Source organism: Narcine bancroftii, chromosome 1 (assembly GCF_036971445.1).
Source record: "Narcine bancroftii isolate sNarBan1 chromosome 1, sNarBan1.hap1, whole genome shotgun sequence".
NCBI classification, from domain to species: domain Eukaryota; kingdom Metazoa; phylum Chordata; class Chondrichthyes; order Torpediniformes; family Narcinidae; genus Narcine; species Narcine bancroftii.
The window spans coordinates 162,400,456-162,422,413 of NC_091469.1; the positions used below are offsets into that span (position 1 = coordinate 162,400,456).

Genomic DNA, 21,958 nt, shown 5'->3' on the forward strand with positions numbered 1-21,958 from the left:
TTTCACTGGAGTCTGGGCATGCTCTGGGGCGGGGCTTGCATGGAGGAGCGGGGCTTGCATGGAGGGCCGGCGTTTGCACTGGGATTGCACTTGGGGCCAGGGCTTCCACTGGGAAAGGAATATGCACTGATGGGCGGGGCTTGCACTGGAGCAAAGGCTTTCTTTTGGGGTATGACGCTCATCCAGAGGTGGAGCATGTATCCAAGTGAGGCATTTGCACAGGATTGCAGAGAGAGTGAGGGTGGGGAGGGAGTGGAGGGGAAGTGAGGGTGGGGAGGAAATGGGGGGAAGTGGGGATGTGAAGGAAGTGGGGGTGTGTGGATGGAGTGGGGGTAAGGAGGGAGTGAGGGAAGCATGGGTGTGGAGGGAGTGGGGAAGAGGGAGTGGGGGAAGCAGGGATGTGGAGGAAGTGGGGGTGTGGATGGAGTGAGGGAAGAGGGGGTGTGGAGGGAGTGGGGTAAGCAGGGGAGTGGATAAAGTGGGAGGGTGGTGTGGAGGGAGTGGGGGAATCGGGGGTGGGGAGAAATTGGGGCTGGGGAGGGAGTGGGGGAAGCGGGGTGTGGAGGAAGTGGGGTGTGTGGAGGGACTGGGGGAAGCGAGGGTGGGGAGGGAGTGGGATAGCAGGGGTGTGGAGGAAGTGGGGGAAGTGGAGGGACTGGGGGAAGTGAGGGTGGGAAGAAAGTGGGGGTGGGGAGGGAGTGGGGTAAGCAGGGGTGTGGATAAAGTGGGGGGGTGGTGTGGAGGGAGTGGGGGAACTGGGGGTGGGGAGAAAGTGGGGGTGGGGAGGGAGTGTGGGGGTGTGTGGAGGGAGTGGGGGAACTGGGGGAACTGTGGGTGGGGAGGGAGTGGAGATGGGGAGGGAGTCAGGGGAAGCGGGAGTGGGGAGGGAGTGGGGGGAAATGGGGAGGATGTGAGGGAGTGGGGAGAAGGGGGTGCAGAGGGAGTGGAAGGGAAGTAGGGGTGTGGAAGGAGTGGGGGAGTGAGTGGATGAAGAGGCTGTGGGGGTTAGAGTAGTGTGAGGATTGTTTGAGGAAGGGAGAGGAGGGGGTCGATATAAGGAAGGGGTGAGTGGGGAGAGGAAGGGAGGTGGGTACGGAGACAGGAGGGGGACATGGTGGGGGAGGGGAGAAGGGGATGATTGGGGAAAGAAAGGGGACTGCGGTTAAAGGGAGGGGAGGAGAAGCAGTAGCAGATAGAGATGGGGACAGGGAAAATGGGAGCAAGAGGATTGATGGAGGATGGGGATGAGCAAGACAGGTCGAGATGGGGTGAGGGAGACAGTAGAGGAAAGAGAGGGGGATTGTGTGAAGGGAGGGGGTTAGGAGAGGGGTATGGGAGGGGGAAGAGGGTGGTTGTGGGTTGAGAGGGGTGATTGAGGAGAAGGGGTAGGGAGGAGATGATGGGTGAGTGAGAGGAGATGGGTGGGGGAGAAGTGGGGTGTTGGGGGTGAGATGGAGATTGGGTGGGGGAGAGGTAGTGAGGGGCTTGGAGTGAGCTGGAGGGGGTGAGGTGTGGGAGAGGGGCACGGTGTGGGAGAGGGGCACGGTAGGGGAGAAGGTGGGTTTGGGAAGAGAGATGGATTGGGTGAGGGGAGAGGGCGGGAGGGGCTGAGGGTGAGCAAGTGGGGATGAGTTGGGGAGAAGAGTAAGTGGAAAGTGTGGTGGAGGAGAGGTGGATTGGGGAGAGGGGGCATTCGGTGATGGGAAGAGGTCAGGAGGGGCTGAGTAAGAGGGGATGGATGGGGAAAATGAGGGGGTGTGGTGAGGAGGGGGAGAGGGGTGTTGGGAGGATACAGGGATTGGGTGAGAGGAGGGGAAGTGAGGGGCTGAGGGTGAGCATGATGGGATGGGATTGGGAGGGTGGGTGGGGGGGAGGAGGGTATTGGAGGCAGGTGGAGGGAGGCTATGTTCAGCCATCTTGTCATACGATCCTCATTCATCTGCCTCAACCCCTCCCACAGTACTCCCCTCCCTCCACCCCCTCTCCATCTCTGTATCTATTCCTCCCTTCCTACATCCATCCCTCACGTCCTCACTCCTCCCTCCCTCCCTCCCTCCCTCATAATCCCCCTCCTCCCTCTGTTTCTCATCATACCCTCCCTTCCGTTCTGCCCTGAATATCCCCTCATCTCCCCCACCCGACTCCCTGCGTTGCTCCCTTGACCCACTTCCTCATTCTCTATCTCGTTACCCTCCACTATCTCTTTCCCTCCTCCACATTCCTCGCCATTCTTCCTCTCCCTCTCTCTCTCTTCTCTCCAGTTTCTCTCTCTCTCTTTATTGCCCCGTACTTCTCTCTCTCTCTCTCTCTCTCTCTCGCTCTCTCTCTCGCTCTCTCTCTCTCTCTCTCTCTCGCTCTCTCTCTCTCTCTCTCTCTCTCAGTTTTTGAGTCCCTCCTTACTTATCTCATTTCCTCCCCACCTCTCTCTCTCTCCCTCTCTTGCTCTCCCCTTCTCTCCCCCATCACCACCATCTCTCTCTCTTCCTCTTTATTTCTCCGACCTCTCCCTCCCTCTCAAAAGTAAAACACGACCGTCTGCAGACTCCGTGGTTGATGTAAAAACACGGTGCTGGAGAAACTCAGCAGGTCAAAGAGTCTCCTGTATGTCACAAAGATAAAGATCCCGAACCAACGCTTCGGGCTTGAGCCCTTCAAGGTGTGGAAAAATGTTGGCAGCTGCCCAGCGCCTACTTAATGAAGTGCTATCAATTAGACTCGACAGGCCAGAAGTCGAGATTAACAGACTTTAATCACTATAAACTTACAGGCATATCTTACATGCTGTTGGCCCGATTACAAGGCCTTACTGAGGAAGAGGATTGGGTGATCCCGAAAGGGGAGGGATTACAGTATCAGGGTGGGCCAACCAGTATATTGACTTTAATAGTGTTCCACCACATTCACCCCTTCTTTTGAAACAAAGTCCGGCAGAGTGAAGTGTCAGAGTCTATTTCCGGGTTCAGCCTGTCCGGTGGTTTCGTCCGTCAAGCTGACCATCACAGTGCCGGCCGTGGTGTTGCTGCAGACTCCTGGGCAGTGTTCTGTGTGACGGGCTGCGATTCGGATGCTGAACAGAATCAGTTGGCGCTGGTTTGCGGGGGGGTGGGGTGGGTTGTGGCAGTGCAGCTGGTGCTGATGGTGGGGTCGGATCCTCAGCCGTATCTCTGCTAGTCGCAGGGAAGGAGGGGGGGGTTGCTGGTTGATCAACCGTGGTTGGTTCAGCCAGCACCTCAGTTGCAGGAGCCCCTGCATGAGCCAGGTCCCAGACAGAGACAGTGTCTCTCCACTCATCCTGGTACTGCATGTAGGTATCCTGGGGGTTTGCATGGATCAGGTGGACCTTCTCAACCAAAAGGATTGGTGTTGTGGGTTCTGGTGCATCTCCAGAGTAGCACAGGTCCTGGGGTTGTCAGCTAGACCAGTAGTGTTGTTCCCGACGCTGATCTCCCATATAACCATATAACCACTTACAGCACAGAACAGGCCAGTTCGGCCCTACTAGTCCATGCCATAACTAATCCCCACCCTCCTAGTCCCACTGACCAGCACCCGGTCCATACCCCTCTAGTCCCCTCCTATCCATGTAATGATCCAGTCTTTCCTTAAATGTAACCAATGATCCCGCCTCGACCACGTCTGCCGGAAGCTCATTCCACATCCCCACCACCCTCTGCGTAAAGAAATTTCCCCTCATGTTCCCCTTATAATTTTCCCCCTTCAATCTTAAACCATGTCCTCGAGTTTGAATCTCCCCCTTTCTTAATTGAAAAAGCCTATCCACATTTACTCTGTCTGTCCCTTTTAAAATCTTAAACACCTCTATCAAGTCCCCCCTCAATCTTCTACGCTCCAGAGAAAAAAAGCCCCAGTCTGCACAACCTTTCCCTGTAACTCAAACCTTGAAATCCTGTCAACATTCTCGTGAACCTTCTCTGCACTCTCTCTATTTTGTTTATATCTTTCCTATAATTTGGTGACCAAAACTGTACACAGTACTCGAAATTTGGCCTCACCAATGCCTTGTACAATTTCATCATAACCTCCCTACTCTTGAATTCAATACTCCAATTGATGAAGGCCAACATTCCAAATGCCTTCTTCACCACACCATCTACCTGAGTATCAGCCTTGAGGGTACTATTTACCACAACTCCTAAATCTCTTTGTTGCTCTGCACTCCTCAATAGCCTACCATTCAATGTATATGACCTATTTAGATTTGCCTTTCCAAAATGTAGCACCTCACATTTATCTGTATTAAATTCCATCAGCCATTTCTCAGCCCACAACTCCAGCCTTCCTAAATCACCTTTTAATCTACGGTAATCTTCCTCACTGTCCACCAGACCACCAATCTTTGTATCATCCTCAAACTTGCTTATCCAATTCTCCACCCCTACTTCCAGATCGTTAATATATATAACAAACAATAGTGGACCGAGGACCGATCCCTGAGGAACTCCACTAGTCACTGGCCTCCAATTGGACAAACAATTTTCTACCACTACACTCTGACACCTCCCATCCAACCATTGCTGAATCCATTTCACTATCTCCTCATTTATACCTAATGCCTCCACCTTTTTTCCTAACCTCCTGTGGGGAACTTTGTCAAAAGCTTTACTAAAGTCTAAAGAGACAACATCCACAGCTTTCCCTTCATCAACCTTTTTTGTAACCCCCTCGAAAAACCTAATCAGGTGTGTCAAGCATGATCTACCCCTGACAACACCATGCTGATTACTCCCTATCAATCCCTGTTCCTCCAAATATTTGTAAATACCATCCCTCAGAACACTTTCCATCAACTTGCCCACCACAGACGTCAGACTCACGGGCCTATAATTCCCAGGTTTACATTTGGACCCTTTCTTAAACAGCGGAACCACATGCGCCACTCTCCAATCCTTTGGCACTACCCCCATGGCCAGTGACATCCTAAATATCTCTGTTAATGGCCCCACTAACTGTCCACTAGCCTCCCTGAGTGTCCTAGGGAATATTTTGTCCGGTCCGGGAGATTTATCCACCTTTATCTTTTTCAACACAGCCATCACTACCTCCTCGGTTATCCTTATATGCTTCATGACCTCCCCACTATTTTTCTTTACCTCAACTGGTTCAATATTTTTTTCCCTAGTGAATACCGAGGCAAAGAAATCATTCAAAATTTCCCCCATTTCCTCAGACTTCTCACTCAGCCTACCCTCGCTATCTACAAGGGGTCCAATTTTATCCTTCACTAATCTTTTACTTTTAATGTACTTATAGAAACCCTTTGGATTTATTTTTACTCTGTCTGCCAAAGCCTCTTCGTGCCTTTTTTTGGCCTTTCTAATTTCTTTCTTAAGATTCCTTCTACACTCCTTGTAGTCCTCCTTCAAATTGTCAGCTTGTTCTTTATACCTGTTGTACACCTCCCTTTTTCTCCTAATCAAATTTCCAATATTCCTCAAAAACCAAGCCTCTCTATGACTTCCAACCTTTCCTTTGATCCTCACTGGGGTAGGAGAATAATTTTTTATGCAGGGTCACATTTGTCGCTGTACAGAGGAGGGACCTGGTGGTGTGGAGTGCCTCTGGTAGGACCTCTTGCCACTGGGAGACGGGCAGCCCTTTTGATGAAGGCCTGGAGGACTGCCGTTCAAATGGTGCCATTCTCACTTTCCACCTGGCCATTCCCTTGGCGGTTATAGCTAGTCGTCCTGCTTGAGGTTATGTCTTTGGCCAGCAGGTATTGGAGCAACTCCTCACTCATAAATGAGGACCCCCAGTCACTGTGGATGTAACTCGAGTATCTGAAGAGCGTGAAGAGGTTACACAGGGACTTAATGACAGTGGCTGTAGTCATATCTGGGCAGGGGATGGTGAACAGGAATTGTGAGTATTTGTCAACATTGTTGAGAAAATACACATTCCGGTTCGTGGAGGGGAGGAGGCTCTTGGAGTCCATAATTAGACATTCGTAGGGGTATGTGCCCTTGATCAAGTGAGCTTTCTCCGGCCGGTAGAAGTGTGCTTGCACTCCACGCAAACTGGGCAACTGCTGGTCAGCTCCCCGATGTCCTCAACTGAATACGGGAGGTTATGGGCTCTCACAAAGTGATAGAGCCTGGTGACCCCGGGGTGGCAAAGTCTGTTAAGTAGGGCTCGGAGACAATCTGCTTGCACATTGGTGCAGGTACCTGGGGACAGGGCGTCAGGAGGCTCATTGAGCTTCCCGGGCCGGTACAAGATCTCGTAGTTGTAGGTGGTTTAAAAGTTGTTTATTACGGATAGTGAAGGGGGTGGGGGGGGGCATCATAGTCCATCAGAACACTTTTAAGTTGGCATTTGGTGCCATCCATGGTTAACGTTACTGTGCAGCTCCCTCAGGTTTCCGTTGAATGAGACTTAGAGGCCAATGAGATTTTACACTGGACTGGGGTCATTGTTAGGGAGTAGCGCTGGACAGTATTCAGGTGGATGAAGCTTTCGGTGCTTCCGTGTCGAACAAGCAGTTCGTAATGTAGCTTTTTACCTCGATGTCCATGGTGAACCTCACTAATTGGTGTGGGATGCTCTGGTCCAGAACGATGATGCCAGCGTCAGTTCATTGTCTGACTCACTGCTCCTGTATGTGTGCGTCAGCGGCCTCCAAGACTTCCTCCCTGAAGATGGCTGCCCGCATGGTTCACACGCAGTCGCCACTGGAAATCACATCGACCTCGGTCATCGTGTTCGGGCCCCCGCCGTGCTGTTCTCCACGACCAGAAGTGACGCAGTCCAAGATGGCGATGGTCGCTGTTCGTACACGGCGTTGCAAGGGGAAGGTCTGGATCTACATACCCGTACGTAGTGTCCTTTTCTTCCGCAGATGGAACAGGTCACGCTTCTGGCAGGGCAGTTCTTCCACAGGTGCTCTGTCTGGCCGCAATAATAACACTTCGGGTTCTCGGCGATGGCGGCTTCTGTTTGGGACCTGTGTCCCAAGATGGCAGCACCTGGACTCCCCACGTGGCGGCCGCGCTGCTGGTGGACTAAACCTCCGCATTCTGTTGGGCCTTCTCCAGTGCCTTGGTGAGATCGGCCACATCCAGGAGCCTTTGTCTGATATGATCAGACCTGAGACCGGCCACACAGGGGTCCCTGATCAGCTCCTCCTGGTAGATGGCTGCTGTAACGTCGGTGCAGCCTCAAGCTCTCCCCGGCTCCCATAAGGCTCAAGTATATTCGTCTACTGACTCACCAGGTACTTGTCGACTGCTGCCCAGGAGGTATCTGGTGTAGATCATGTTCTTCGGGAGCTGGATAAGTCCCACAGTCTCCAATCATCTGGAAGACACGGTGGCCGACCTGTGCAAACCTCTTCCCAAATGTCTTGTCACCTCATAAAGGCGTTCAGGCAGTGCAGCCGATGGTCGAATTTTACAGAGGACTCTGGATCCTTGGGGTCAGTGTCCAGCTTCTCCTCTCGAATAGCCTTGTCCATGGCACGGAGGGATAGTGATTAAATTGTAGCGCTATCGATTAGACCCAACAGGCCTGAAGCCGAGATTAATAGGCTTTAATCACTCTAAATACAGACATATCTTTCATGCTGTTGGCCTGATTCCAAGGCAGTACTGAAGGAGGAGATTGGGCAATCCCACCTTTATTAGGGATCCCGGAGGGGGAGGAGTTACAGTATTGGGGGTGGGCCAATCAGTACAATGACTGCATTAGTGTCCCACCACACCTACATTTTACTCAAACCTCGATGAATGGCTCAAGTCCGAAACGTTGGTTCTGTATCTCTATCTTTGCTATATAAAGTACACTGTTTGACCTGCTGAGTTTCTCCAGCATCATGTTTGACTTCCTCTCTCTCTCTCTCTCTCTCTCTCTCCTTTCTTTCTCTCCCCTCTTCTTCCTCTCTCCAATTTTCTCTCTCCCTCTCTCTATCTCTCTCCTTTTCTCTCTATCCCTCTCCCTCTCTCCAATCCTCCCTTTCTCCCTCTCATCCTCCCTCTCCCTCCCCCATCTCTCTCTCCCTCTTCTCTCTATCTCTCGTTCACCCCTCTCTCCCCTGCTCTTGTTCTCCTTTTCCCTACCCTCCTGTGCCGATGCAGCCGTGAGAATTTCCATTCAGACGTGCGTGGTACTTGTGCATGTGACAACAAACCCCCCTCCCCCAACCCCCTAACCACCACCCACCTGCACCGTGGCCCTCTGACTGTGAGCATTCTTTCTTCCCCCACCCTCACCCCCTGCAGGCCTCACGGAGTCGGAGCTGCAACATTGCGTGACCACCGAGACCGTCACCCGCGTGCTCTTCATTAAAATCAGGAAATCGTCCAAAAGGTGCACCCAGAACTCTATGACCCTGAAGACCAAAGGTGAGAGAGTAACGGTTACGCTAGCACCGGGCACTGAGCCGGGAGGTGAAGGTCTTGGCAGTAAGGTTGGCCAGGATAAGTTAGTTTGGGTGGGTCAGCCGTGGGTGGCAGCAAGGCTGGCCCAGACAGATTGGTGGAATGGGTCTCACATTTTCTGGCCTATATCAGCTCTGGACCCCTCCTGCACCAGCAACTTCTTGCCTATACACAAGTAATTTCTCCGATTCCACCTCTTGACCCAAAACATTTCCCTCCATGGATACTCTCTGACCTGTTGAGTTCACTGATCCCTGACGTAGCAGGGCTGGTGGAATGAGGGGAGATCGGGTCGATACGGATTATGTTCAGTGGATTGTGGAGGAATGAAAGGAGGCCCCATCTCAACCTGCACAATTCTGTCGGGATCAGACACTGATGGCAGAGGAGTTAGCGCCATGCTGTTACAGTGCCAGCTATTGGGACCGAGGCACGAATCCCAGAGTAAGGAGTTTGTACGTTCTCCCCGAGTCTGCATGGGCATTCCCTGGGAACTCTGGTTTCCTCCCATCGTTCAAAACGTACCGTGGGTTGTAGGTTAATGGGGTGTAAATTGGGCGACACAGACTCGTGGGATGAAAGGGCCTGTTATCGTGCTGTACGTCCAAATTTAAAAAATATTTTTTTTAAGATACAGAAAGAATTGGATTTGGCAGTGGCTGGAGGGGAGAAGCCAGAGAGTGGTAGTGGATGATTGGTTCTCAGACTGGAGGCCTGTGACTAGTGCTGTGCCTCAGGGATTGCGGCTGGATCATTGTTGTTTGTCATCGATATCAATGACCCACAAGTCCATACTGCCCAATTAACATAAGCTCCCGGTATGTACTCATGGGCCGAAATGGCCTGTTACCGTGCTGTATGTCTAAATTAAAAGGTTGCCCAGCCCTGAATGTCATAAATTGGATCAGCAAGTTTGGATAGGACACAATAGGACAGCAAAGAACGTTTCCAAAGTTTATAGAGGGATCTGGAGCAGCTGGAAAAATGGGCGGAAAAATGGCCGATGGAATTTAATGCAGACAAGTGTGAGGTATTGCATTTTGGAAGGACAAACCAAGAAAGGACGTACACGGTGAATGTTCGGGCACTGAGGAGTGCGGTAGAACAGAAGGATCTGGGAATACAGACACATAATTCCTTGAAAGTGGCGTCGCAGGTGGACAGGGTTGTAAAGAGAGCTTTTGGCACATTGGCCTTCATAATCAAATATTGAGTACAGGAGTTGGGATGTTATGATAAAGTTGTATAAGTCATTGGTGAGGCCAAATTTAGAAAATTGTGTGCAGTTTTTGTCACCAAACTACAGGAAAGATATCAATAAGATAGAAAGAGGGCAGAGAAGATTTACTTGGGTGTTGCCTGGACTTCAGGAACTGAATTACAGGGAAAGGTTAAACAGGTTAGGACTTTATTCCCTGGAGCGGAGAAGAATGAGGGGAGATTTGATATTTAAAATTAAGAGGGAGGGTGGGTGAGATACAAACCAGAGGACGTGGGTTAAGGGTGAAGGGAACTTCTTCACACAGAGAGTGGTGGGAGTGTGAAATGAGCTGCCAGCTGAAGTGGTGAATGTGGGATTAATTTTAACATTTAAGAAGAATTTGGACAGGGACGTGGATGGGAGAGGTATGGTGGGCTACGGACTGGGTGCAGGTCAGTGGGACTAGGATAATAGTTGAGCACAGACTAGATGGGCCGAAGGGCCTGTGCTGTAATGTTCTGTGGTTTTATAGTTCTAGGAACATTCCAGTGAGGAGTGCAGACCAGGAGTAAGGATAAAGAGCTGAGGGGTAGAGAGGAATTTCTTCCCCCAGAGAGACATAAATTTCCACCTCAGAAAGATGTTGAAGTCCTGAAGGAGTTGGATATATTTCCTGGGCGAATATTTCAAGGGACATTGTGGGGAAACCGGAACTGGGGATTCAATCTGGTTGATCACCCATAGAGCTGTAGAACACTACAGCACAGATACAGGCCATTCAGCCTTTCTAGTCTGTGCTGAACTATTATTTCACCTAGTCCCACTGACCTGCACCCAGTCCAGATCCCATCATACCCCTCGCATCCACATATTCTTCTTATATATTAAAATTGATCCTGCATTCACCACTCAGCTGGCAGCTCGTTCCACACCCCCACTCCTCTCCGTGTGAAGAAGTTTCCCCTAAACTTTTCCCCTTTCACCTTTAACCTATGTCCTCTGGTTTGTATCTCACCTACCCTAAGTTAAAAAAAGCCAATCTACATTTACTCTGTCTGTTCCCCTCATAATTTTAAATAACTCTATCAAATCTCCCCTCAATGTTCTACGCTCCAAGAAGCCATATTGAATGGTGGGATAGGTTCTATGGCTGAATGGCTTTGGCATGTCTGATTTTCTATGTTTCCGCGATTTTGCAAGTATTGAAGAACCGATCCCAAGAGAAATAATAGCTGAAAAAATTAGGTTTGTTCAAAATAGTTTTAAGGAAATAACAAGTTTTGAAGCCAATTGATTCCCAAAACTTCCTGACTGGGATCCAATATTAAAGAATTGTTTAATTTCACAGCCATGCCCTTATTCCTCCCCAATGCAACTTCTTATCATTCTGCCTGGAAAGGCTAGCATTTTGGGCGTCACGTTTAATGTAGTGGTTAGCGCAATGCTGTTATAGCGCCAGCAACCCAGGTTGAAATCCACCCGTTCTTTGTACGTTCTCCCCGTGTTTGCATGGGATTCCTCCTTCAAAAAAAACATACGGGTGTTTGTAGGTTAATTGGGTGTAATCGGGCGGCACGGGCACATGAGCCAGAAGGGCCTGTTACCGTGTTGTGCATCTAAAGTTTTGGTCTTTCTGAAATGTTCCTGTTTACACATCTGTAGAATGTCTTGCGAACATTCTCGCATTCCACTTTCCTGTTCTCTTTTGCTGAACTCTGAAACATTCCCATCCCTCAGGCCAATACACGCTTCCCAGGAGAACCACAGTTGGAACACATTCCCTCCAGGCCTTATTTGTCTCCAGCATGTATGAATTTTTTCCAGTGTTAACCATTGCCTGCATCCAGCGGCACTCTGTTCCAGACTGTAACTGGAAGCTATTCTTTGACAGCCAGTGGAATGAAGAAAGGGGGTACTCATGTCAGAGAAGGCTCTTCACAAGGATGATTCCGAGAATTAGCAGTATTTCACGGCTTTTGGCCTGTATTTGTTGGAATATAGGAGAATGTGGGGTTAATTTCCTTGAAACATTTTGCATGTTGAAAGGTATGGACAGAGTAGATGGTGAAAGACTGCTTCCCCCATGGTGGGAGAGTCTAGGACAAGAGGGCACAACTTCAGGATTGAAGGGCGTCCGCTTATAACAGGGATGGGGAGGAATTTCTTCAGCCAGAGGGTGGTGAATCTGTGGAATTTGTTGCCACAGGCGGTTGTGGAGGCCGGGTCACTGGGTGTATTTATGGCAGAGATCGATAGGTTCTTGATTAACCAGGACATCAAAGGTTATGGGGGGAAGGCCGGGCAGTGGAGCTTAGTGGGAAAATGGATCAGCTCATGATTAAATGGTGGGACAGATTGAATGGGTTGAATGGCCTATTGCTGCTCCTATATCTTATGATCTTTTAGAACATCACACAGTCCTCTCCCCCTCATAGATTCCATCAACAACTCCTGCAGCTTTGGAAACGCAGCCAACATATAAAAGGACTCATCCCACCCTAGCCATCACTCTTTCCCCACTGATCAAGAACCTGTCCATCTCAGCCTTAAACCCACCCAATGACCCAGCCTCCACAACCGCCTGTGGCAACAAATTCCACAGATTCACCACCCTCTGGCTGAAGAAATTCCTCCCCATCTCTGTTCTAAGTTGGCGCCCTTCAATCCTGAAGTTGTGCCCTCTTGTCCTAGATTCTCCCACCGTGAGAAACATCCTTTCTACATCTACTCTGTCCACGCCTTTCAACATTCAAAATGTTTCAGTGAGATTCCCCCCTCATTCTCCTAAATTCCAACAAGTACAGGCCGAGAGCCGTCAAATGTTCTTCATTCTTTCAATCCTGGAATCATCCTTGTGAACATCCTCTGAACCCTCTCCAACATCAGCACATCCTTTCTTAAATGAAGAGCCCAAAACTGCTCACAATACTCCACATGAGGTCTCACCAGGGCGTTACAAACCCTCAACATCACATCCCTGCTCTTACATTCTGTTCTTCTTGCAATGAATCCCAATAAACATGAACTTGAACATGGAAGCCTTAAATCTTGAGGGCATTATGCCCATCCCCCTGTCTACTAACTGTGGCAGTTGAGGTGGGCTGGCAGGATCTCAGTGTCTATTTCCAGTGGTTCTCCACGTGAGCACAGCCTCCATGGACAGAGTACGGGACATCCATTTTATCGGGGGGGGCGAAGGGAAGGGCGGCGAGCCACTTTCTCTTCATTAGCTCCCTGTAAACAGCCTGCCTCCCTCCACCACCTCCAAGAGAGTCAGCACCTGTGGCGGAGAGGAGATGCGGTCGACATTTCAAGGTGAGACCATGCGTCAGGGTTCAGAGTGGAAGGCAGCCAGAGGAACGGGCAGGTAGATTGTTATCTGAACAGTGACGAGCTTTTAAAATTTAAATTTAGATGTACTGCATGGTAACAGGCATGCCCAATTACACGCAATTGACCTACACACCCCCCCCCCCCCCCCCCGCCAGCCCTTCATCAAGGTTTGGGAAAATGTGGGCAGAAGCCTGAACAAAATGGTGGGGGGGGAGGGCAGTGGGAGGAACTCGATCCCACGGAAAGAAGAGGGAGGGAGGACACACCAGTAAGCAGGGGGAAGGGGAGATGGCTCTGTAAATGGAGAGGGAAGGGGATAAAGAGCTGGAGGAAAGACGGAGGGAGGGGGGAAGGGAGGGAGATTGGGGAGTCAGCGAGCAGAAACCAGAGGAGTCGATGTTGATGCCATCCGGTTGGAGAATCGGGTGTCGTCCTTCCAATGTACAGGTGGTCATGGACAGACATGTGAGTGTGGGAGTGGGATACAGAACTGAAATGGTTGGCCCATTGGGAGGTCCCGGTCACAGGTACGGACAGAGCAAAGTGATCTCCCAGTCTCTCTGATGTCGAGAAGGCCATAATAGGAGCACCGGATGCGGTAGATCACTCCTGCAGATACACAAGTGAAGTGTTGCTTCACTGGGAAGGGCCCTGAACGGTGGTGAGGGAGGAGGTGTGGATGCAAGTGTAACATCTCCTGTGGCAGCAGGGGAAGGTGCCGGAGAGGGGTGGTGGGATTGGTGGGACGGGATGAGTGTGTGAGGAAGCCCCGGAAGGAACGGTCCCTTCTGAAAGGCGAGGAGAGGGGGAGATATGTCTGGTGGTGGGATAAGGTCCTGGGAATGGTACCTGAGTAAGAAGAAGAGATTGGCATCACGTTCGGTGTCAACAGTTTGGGTCAAATAACCCATTCCACACGGAGGAACCATGTTGGAGAGGTGGGGTGGGGAGGAGGTGGAGATGACCTCTCAAGCCCCATAGCCCAAATGTTGCACACCAATTCATCAGTCCTCTCCTGCCCTGGTCCCTGAAGTTGTTTGGGATGGTGGGAATCCCCATGCTCTGCGGCCACGTCACCCCACACCAAAGGCTGCCCACCTCTCCAGGAGTCAGCCAGCTTGCCCCGTTGCTTCAGTGGCTGTTTCCTCCCCCCACCCCCTTCGGTTGTGGAGGGACCGAGGGGGAAGGCAAAGTTTCCCCCCCCACAGGGGGTCGGGAGCAGGGTGGGCGCCGAACTCCCTGGTGGTCAGGGCCTCCTCACTCTCACCCACTCTGCTCCTCACTCCCGCAGGATCCATCCTGGAGGCTTCGGAGAAGTCCGTGTCCATGGTGCGTGGGGGTCGGGCAGAGTTCGCCGCTGCCCTGGCGTGGGAGAAGGGCAAGACCTTCCCTTCGGAAACGAAGTACAACGACTGGGTGAAGTCTGTGCATGACAACCCCACAGTGGTGGAGTTCAAGGTGAGACCACATCCTCGAGCTCTCTCCTTGACCCTGTTTCCGCTGTCCCTGGGAATGATTTCCCCTCCTCCCCAGATATCCTAAAACATTCAACATTCGGCTCCCAGTTCCTCTCTCTAATCATGTCTCACTCGTACTCAGCCTTTCTCTGCCCCCATCTCTCTCATCCAATCCTTACTCTCCCCAGTCTCTCGACCTCAGTGCATTTCCCGACCCACAATTTCTCTGTCCCAATGCCCCCTTATCTCTTTCTCTCATCTCTATCTCTCTCATTCTCTGCCTTTTTATCTCTCTCCCCTCTCCCCCTCTCCTTTCTCCCCTTCCACCCCTCTCTCCCCTCCCTCTCCCTCACCCCTCCCTCCCTTCTCTCCTCCCTTTCCCTCTCTCCATCCCTACTCCTCTCTCCTTTCCCCTCTCCTCTGTCCCTCTCTTCCCCTCCCCTCTCTCCCCTCTCCTTCTCCCCCTCTCTTCCCCTCTCCCCTCACTCTCCTTTTTCCCTTCCCTCCCCCTTTCTTCCCTCCCTCTCCTCTCTCCCCTCCCTCCCCTCTCCCCTTACTCGCTCTCTCCCCTCCCTCCCCTCTCTCTCCTTCCTCTCCCCCCTCCTTCCTCTCTCCACTCACTCCCCCTCTCCTTACTCCCATATAACCATATAACCGTTTACAGCGCGGAAGCAGGCCATGTCGGCCCTTCAATCCACACTGGTTCACTTGAACAACTCCACTAGCTCCCCCCTCCCACTCTCCGCCAATAACCCTCCAACTCCCTCATATCCATGTACACATCCAACCTTCTCTTAAATGACAGAAGGGATCCTGCCGCAACTATCTCCTCTGGAAGATCATTCCATTCTGCCACCACTGGCTGAGTGAAAAAGCATCCTCGAATATTTCTCCTGAAGTTTTGCCCCCTTACCCTTAACTCATGCCCTCTTGTTCCAACCTCCCCTGCCCTCAGGGGTAAAGAGTCTACTCACGTCTAGTCTATCTATTCCCTTCATAATTTTAAATACCTCTATCGAATCTCCTCTCAGTCATCTACATTCCAATGAATAAAGTCCCAGTCTCCTTAATCTTTCTCTGTACTCTAGATGCTGTAAGCCAGGTAATATCCTTGTAAATCATCTCTGCACCCTCTCCACCTTATCTATGTCCTTTCTATAATTTGAAGCCCAGAATTGAACACAATACTCCAAACCAGGCCTCATAAACAGCCGCAGCATCACCTCCCAGCTCCTATACTCTACACTATGATTTATGAAGGCCAGCATACCATATGCCTTCTTAACCACCCTGTCTACATGTGAATCCACCTTCAGTGAACTCTGTACCAACACCCCCAGGTCCCTCTGCTCCTCTGGGTTCCTCAATGCCCTCCCCTTAACTGTATATGCCCTATTCTGGTTATTTTTTCCAAAATGCAACACCTCACACTTGTCCACATTGAATTCCATCTGCCATCTTTCAGCCCACTCTTCCAAACAAACCAAATCCTTCTGTAATCCAAGAAAACCTTCCTCACTATCCACCACTCCCCTTCTCACCTCCTTCCCCCTCTCCCCCCACTCTCTCTCCATTCCCTCTTTCCTCCCTTTCTCTCTCCCTATCTCCCTCCTCCTCTCCCACCCCCCCCCATAACCTACCTCATGCCACTGCCACCAGTAATGATGGTTGGTCCTCATGGCGAACAAACAGGTACCTGTCTGGACCACTTGATGGCAGAATCCACCTGCAGCTCTCAAGCACCCCCACACATCTGCCACTTTCACACCCCCCTGATCTGCTGAGAAACCCTTGCCTCTTCTCCCCTGATAGCCGGCCACCTCCTAGCCAGTGTGGTGTGGAAAGACAGAGACAACAGCAGTGGTGAGGGGAGCCAGTGACAGAAGATGCACCCTGGGTCACCGTGACCTCGTGGGGTGTAGGAACCATCGGCTAATGGCTGTACAATTCACAGCTGCTCAGCAGGTGTATCTGGGGGCAGCGAGATCTGGACACTGTCCAGATATGGGGAGATGCTGCTGTAGAATGCCCAGAGATGCCCACCTCCAACCAGAGAAGGTCCAACCACCTCCCTTAGACGTTCCCATCATCCAACCCCTCCATCTTCACCCACCTTTGGGTCAGCACCAAACAGGGACCCCCCATACCGTTACCATGGATGAGTGGGAGACCAGCAATCCTGGGGGAATGTTGACCCCTTTCCTGACCAGAGGTGTATGATCCAGTGATCATTGGGGGATTAGAGGTGGAGAGGATGAGCAAATTTAACTTATTGGGAGTCACTATCTTGGAGGATCTTCCCTGGACCCACCCCCGGTACGTTTTGAAGGGTGGGAGGAAACCGGAGCCCCGGGGGAAAACCCATGTAGACACGGGGAGAATGGACAATCACCTTACAGACAGCGTGGGATTCAAACCCTGGTCCTGATCGCTGGCGCTGTAAAGGCATTACCCTAACCGCTACTCCAACCATGCTGCCCCAGCCAGCCAAGTCTTCATTCTCCGATGCGTTGCCTTGCTTCCCCCTGCAGCTCCGGCCAATCCTGGGACTGGTGACGGGAATTCCGTGCGCCGTAACCAAGAGGAAGAACCTGCAGCGAGCCATGTTGGAGTTCACTAAGGACGCAGACCCCTGCCGGTGTCGCCCGTGCCCCAACAACGGGAAGGCGGTGATGCTGGAGAACAGCTGCATGTGCATCTGCAAGGCCGGCACCTATGGAGACAGCTGCGAACACCGCCTGCCGGACTTCAACTCGGGTAAATGCTAGACCAAGGGCCATGCTTCCCCTGCCGAACTCGTATCTGGATGTTCAGCCCTTTTAGCTGGGTAATGTCCCTACCTTAACCCCAATACCTCTCCTTCAAAAACCCTGCCCACAGCAGATACAACCATCAGATATAGGAGAGGAAGAATGGCATTCAGCCCATCAAATCTGCTCCACCTTCAATCATGATATCCATTCCCACATTCAGGCCCACTCCCTGGCCTTCTCCCCATAACCTTTGATTCTCTGACTATTCAGATACTCGTCAATCTCTGCATTAAATATACCCAACATCGTGGTCTCCAGAGTCACCCTGGTAGCAAATTCCAGAGGTTCGCGACTCTCTGGCTAAATGGCAGCATGGTTGGCACATCGCTGTTACAGCGCCAGCGATCGGGACTTGGGTTCCAATCCAGCACTGTCTGTAAAGAGTTTGCATGTTCTCCCAGTGTCTGCTTGGGGTTTCCACCGAGGCTCCGGTTTCCTTTACCGTTCAAAACATATGGGGGTTGTGGGTCAATTGGTCCTACATGCCAGGCATAAATCGCCACCAAACTCATTGACCTTGTTAGTTACAAACTCTTCATGTTTAAAATATTACAGCACAGAAACAGACCCCTTCGGGCCTTCTAGTCTGTAACAAACCATTTTTTTGCCTCATCCCACTGACCTGCACCCAGCCCAGAGCCCTCCAATCCCATCCCATCCATGTACCCGTCCATATTCTTAGACACAGTAAATGCAAACAGACATTTTCCATTGAGGGTGGGAGAAATAGAAACCAAGTGACATGGGTTAAAAGAGAAAGGGGAAAAGTTTAGGGGGAGCATGAGAGGGAACTTCTTCACACAGAGAGTGGGGGTGTTGAACGAGCTGCCAGCTGAAGTGGTGAATGGGGCTCAATTTTAACATTTATGAGGAATTTGGACAGGTCCATGAATGGGAGGGGTATGGAGGGATATGGGCTGGGTGCAGGTCAATGGGACTTGGCAAAAAAATGGTTCAGCACAGACTAAAAGGGCTGAATGGGCCTTTTTTTGTGTGCTATAGTGTTGTATAGTTCTATTCTAGTATCTGTAGCTCTTGTGTTTCATTAGAACAAGGAGCAGGAGTCGGGCGTCTGGCCCGTCGAGCCCACTCCGCCATTCAATGAGATCATGGCTGATCAGATCATTGACTCAACTCCACCCACCTGCCTTTTCTCCATATCCCTTAATTCCTTTTTTTATGTAAAAATCTATCTAATTGAACCTTAAATATGTTTAATGAAGTCACCTCAACCGTTTCCCTGGGTAGAGAATTCCACAGATTCATGACTCTCTTGGAAAAATAGTTTTTCCTCATCCCCAATTTAAATCTACTCCTCTGAATCTTGAGGCTGTGTCCCATTGTTCTGGTCTCACCCACCAGTGAAAACAATTTTCCTGCCTCTATCTTATCTCTCCCTTTCATAATTTTATGTTCCTATACGATCTCTCATTCTTCTGAATTCGAGTGAGTATAATCCCAGGCGATTTAGTTTCTCCTCATCTCCTGGATCAATCTGGTGAACCTCCTCTGGACCGTCTCCAAGGCCAGTGAATCCTTCCTCAAGTATGGAGACCAGAACTGTAAACAGTTCTCCAGGTCCAGCCTCACCAGTACCTTGTACCATTGCAGTCTGTGGTGGGCCGCACCGTGACCGGCCAGGAGGCCTCTGGCCAATAGATCGGAGAGGGAGGGGGAAATCAAAATGATCTGAGTGGTTTGAGCACAGGCAGCCCCGCAAAGAAGTCACCCGGTCTGCGTTTGGCTTCTCCCACGCAGAGGAGACCGCAGGGTGAAGACTGAATGCACTGCACTGGTTGGGAAGTAATCCCTGTCTCAGCTGGGAGGATGGTTTGGAACCTGGCATGATGGGGAGGAGAGGACTGACGCAATTGCTCTGCTGGGAACCAGCATGGATCCCCATAGATCGAGTGGCCTCCTGGAACAAAACATTCCAGCACAGTACAGGCCCTTTGGCCCACAATTATTGATGACCTATGTAAACCTACTCCTCACCAATCTTACCCTTCCCTATCTCTCTCCTTTTTCTTCCATCCATGTGCCTGTCTAAGAGTCTCTTAAATGGCCCTAATATTCCAGCCTCTACCACCATCTCTGGCAAGGTATTCCAGACCCCCACAACTCTCTGTGTAAATACTTATCCCTAACATCTCCCCTAAACTTCCCTCCCTTCACTTTGTAGAGACATCCTCTGGTGTTTGCTGTTCCTGCTCTGGGAAACAGGCACTGGCTGCCCACCTCAGAATCTTGTAGACCTCTATTAAGTCTCTTCTCATCCTTCTGCACTCCAAAGAGAAAAGCCCCAGCTCTGCTAACCTTGCCTCATAAGACTTATTTTCCAATCCAGGTACCATCCTGGTAAATCTCTTCTGCACCCTCTCCATAGCTTCCATATCCTTCCTGTAATGGGTGGTGGGGAGGAGAGATTTAACAGGATCCTGAGGGGTAAATCGTTTACACAAAGGGTGGTGGGTGTGTGGAACAGGCTGCCGGAGGAAGTGGGTGAGGCAGGTGCTATTGCAACGTTTAAGAAACATCCGGACAAGTACATAGATAGGATACGGGCAAAACGCAGGCAGGTGGGGCATTTTGGTTGGTACAGGCAGGACGGGCTGAAGAGCCTATTTCCACTTTGCATGAGTCTATGGCTCTAAGTCAATGTTGTGGAAATTATCAGTTTGTGAAGAGTTAGGAGCCAGCAAGGGCTGTCCAAAAATGTTTAAAGAGGGGACAAGTGCGAGAAGTTGCTCGTACAAGTGTTTGATCAAGAAGAGTGTAGCTGTCATCTCTTGGAGGGTAAAACTGGAGAAACCTAAGGGGGGGGAATATAATTTTGTATCCATCCTCACAACTGAGACCCGACCGAGTAAACAGGGAGGAGGGAGGGCCTCAGTGGATCGGACAGCATCAGAGGGTGGTCAGCGCTTTGGATTATCGAGACAAAACATTTGCTGACAATCCAAGGAACATCTGCCAATATAACAACCCCAAGGGAAGTGACCTCACCGAGTGGAATCTGACAAAATTCCCCGGATTCTCCAGAGGTCCGAAACGGTTGGAAAAGTAACGCCACCGGCTGAAGAAAACAGGAAACCATTGGCTTGTTGGTCCAATATCTGTCATTGGGAAATAATGGGGAGGGAGTAGCAGGATGCCTCACAAAATAAAATGACATCCAGCCAGCCGCTGCAGCTTTACGAAGGGGTCTACAGAATCAGAATTTATTGTCAAGAGCAAGTCACGAAATTCCTTGTTTTCAGGCAGCATCACGGCAAACATTCATTATAAACCACCTCACAGCAATAAATCAAATCAGTGCAAGAAAAGCCAAAGTCAGGCAGGTTCTGTGGTTCATTGATCATTCAGGAATCTGATGGCAGCGGGGAAGAACTTGTCCTTGTGCCGCTGAGTGCTCGTCTTCAGGCTCCTGTATTTTCCCCCGATGGTAGCAGAATGAAGAGGGCATGTCCTGGGTGGTGGGGGGTCCTTGAGGATAAAGGCTGCTTTCTTAAGACACTGCCTCATGTAGATGAAGTGAAGTCTGGTGCCTGTGATGTCGCAGGCTGAGTTAACAACCCTCTGGAGATTTTTCTTGTCCTGAGATTTGGCTCCTCCATACCAGGCAGTGATGCAACCAACCAGTATACTCTCTACAGTTCACCTGTAGAAACTTATGAGAGTCTTTGGTGATGTACCGAATCTCCTTAGACACCTCACAAAGTATAGCTGCTGGCGACCCTTCTTCATGGGAGGCTCCAGGACAGATCCTCGGAGATGTTGACACCCAGGAATTCAAAGTTCTTGACCCTCTCCATTACTGAGCCCTCAATGAGAACTAGGTTGTGGTTCCCCGATTTCCCCCTGAAATCCATAATCATCTCCTTGGTTTTTCTGACATTGAGCGCAAGGTTGTTGGTGTGACACCACTCAACGAGCTGATCTATCTCTCTCCTGTACACTTCCTCATTGCCGTTCATGATTCTACCGACAACTGTGATGTCATCGCCAAACTTATAGATAGCATTGGAATTGTGCCTGGCCCCACAGTCACGGGTGCAGAGTGAGTAGAGCAGTGAGCTAAGCACGTGTCCTTGGGGTGCGCCTGTGTTGATGATCAGTGAGGAGGACACGTTGTTTCCCATTTGTACTGACTACATACCTTTGGCAAGTTGGTCGAAGTACTTTGGGAATGTGCCAAGGAGTGTAGCTAAAGATATGCCAGGAGGCATCTGTGGATGTTGTTCAGCTAAATTTTGAATTGAGAGATTACTACACTCGGTAAGAGCTGATGGCTTTTGTAGATTATGGAGATTGGGTTGATTGGGTGGGACTTTTCTCCTTGGAGCGTAGAAGGATGTGAGGAGACTTCATAGAGGTCTACAAGATTCTGAGAGGGTGGACGGCCAGTGCCTGTTTCCCAGGGCAGGATCACCAAGCACCATGTGTACAAATGAAGGGAGGGAAGTTTAGGGGAGACGTCAAAGGAAGTTTTGTTTTTACACAGAGAGTTGTGGGGGCCTGGAATGTCTTGCCAAGGATGGTGGTGGAGGCTGGAACATTGGGAATATTAAAAGACTCTTAGACAGGCACATGAATGGAAAAAAAGGAGGGTTGGGGGGGGGAGTTTAGTACTTTTTAAGGAATATATGGGTCAGTACAACCTCAAGGACTGAAGGGCCTGTACTGTTCTATGTTCTAAATAGATAAAAGAGTTCACAGAAAGAACGACCAGAAATAAGAATTCATGGAGTTAGGGGAATG

At 50.6% G+C, this 21,958-nt stretch overlaps 1 protein-coding gene across 3 annotated transcripts in view; it reads left to right on the plus strand.

Annotated features, from left to right (window-relative positions):
• The window catches only part of c6.2 (complement component 6, duplicate 2), a 101,017-nt gene that overhangs the window by 34,660 nt on the left and 44,399 nt on the right, over nt 1-21,958 (plus strand). For all 3 annotated transcript variants that reach the window (XM_069884028.1, XM_069884043.1, XM_069884033.1), the window contains exons 9-11: nt 8,235-8,357; nt 14,219-14,385; nt 16,916-17,141. In XM_069884028.1, coding sequence (XP_069740129.1) covers nt 8,235-8,357; nt 14,219-14,385; nt 16,916-17,141 — 516 coding nt within the window. The remainder of the gene's footprint in view (nt 1-8,234; nt 8,358-14,218; nt 14,386-16,915; nt 17,142-21,958) is intronic.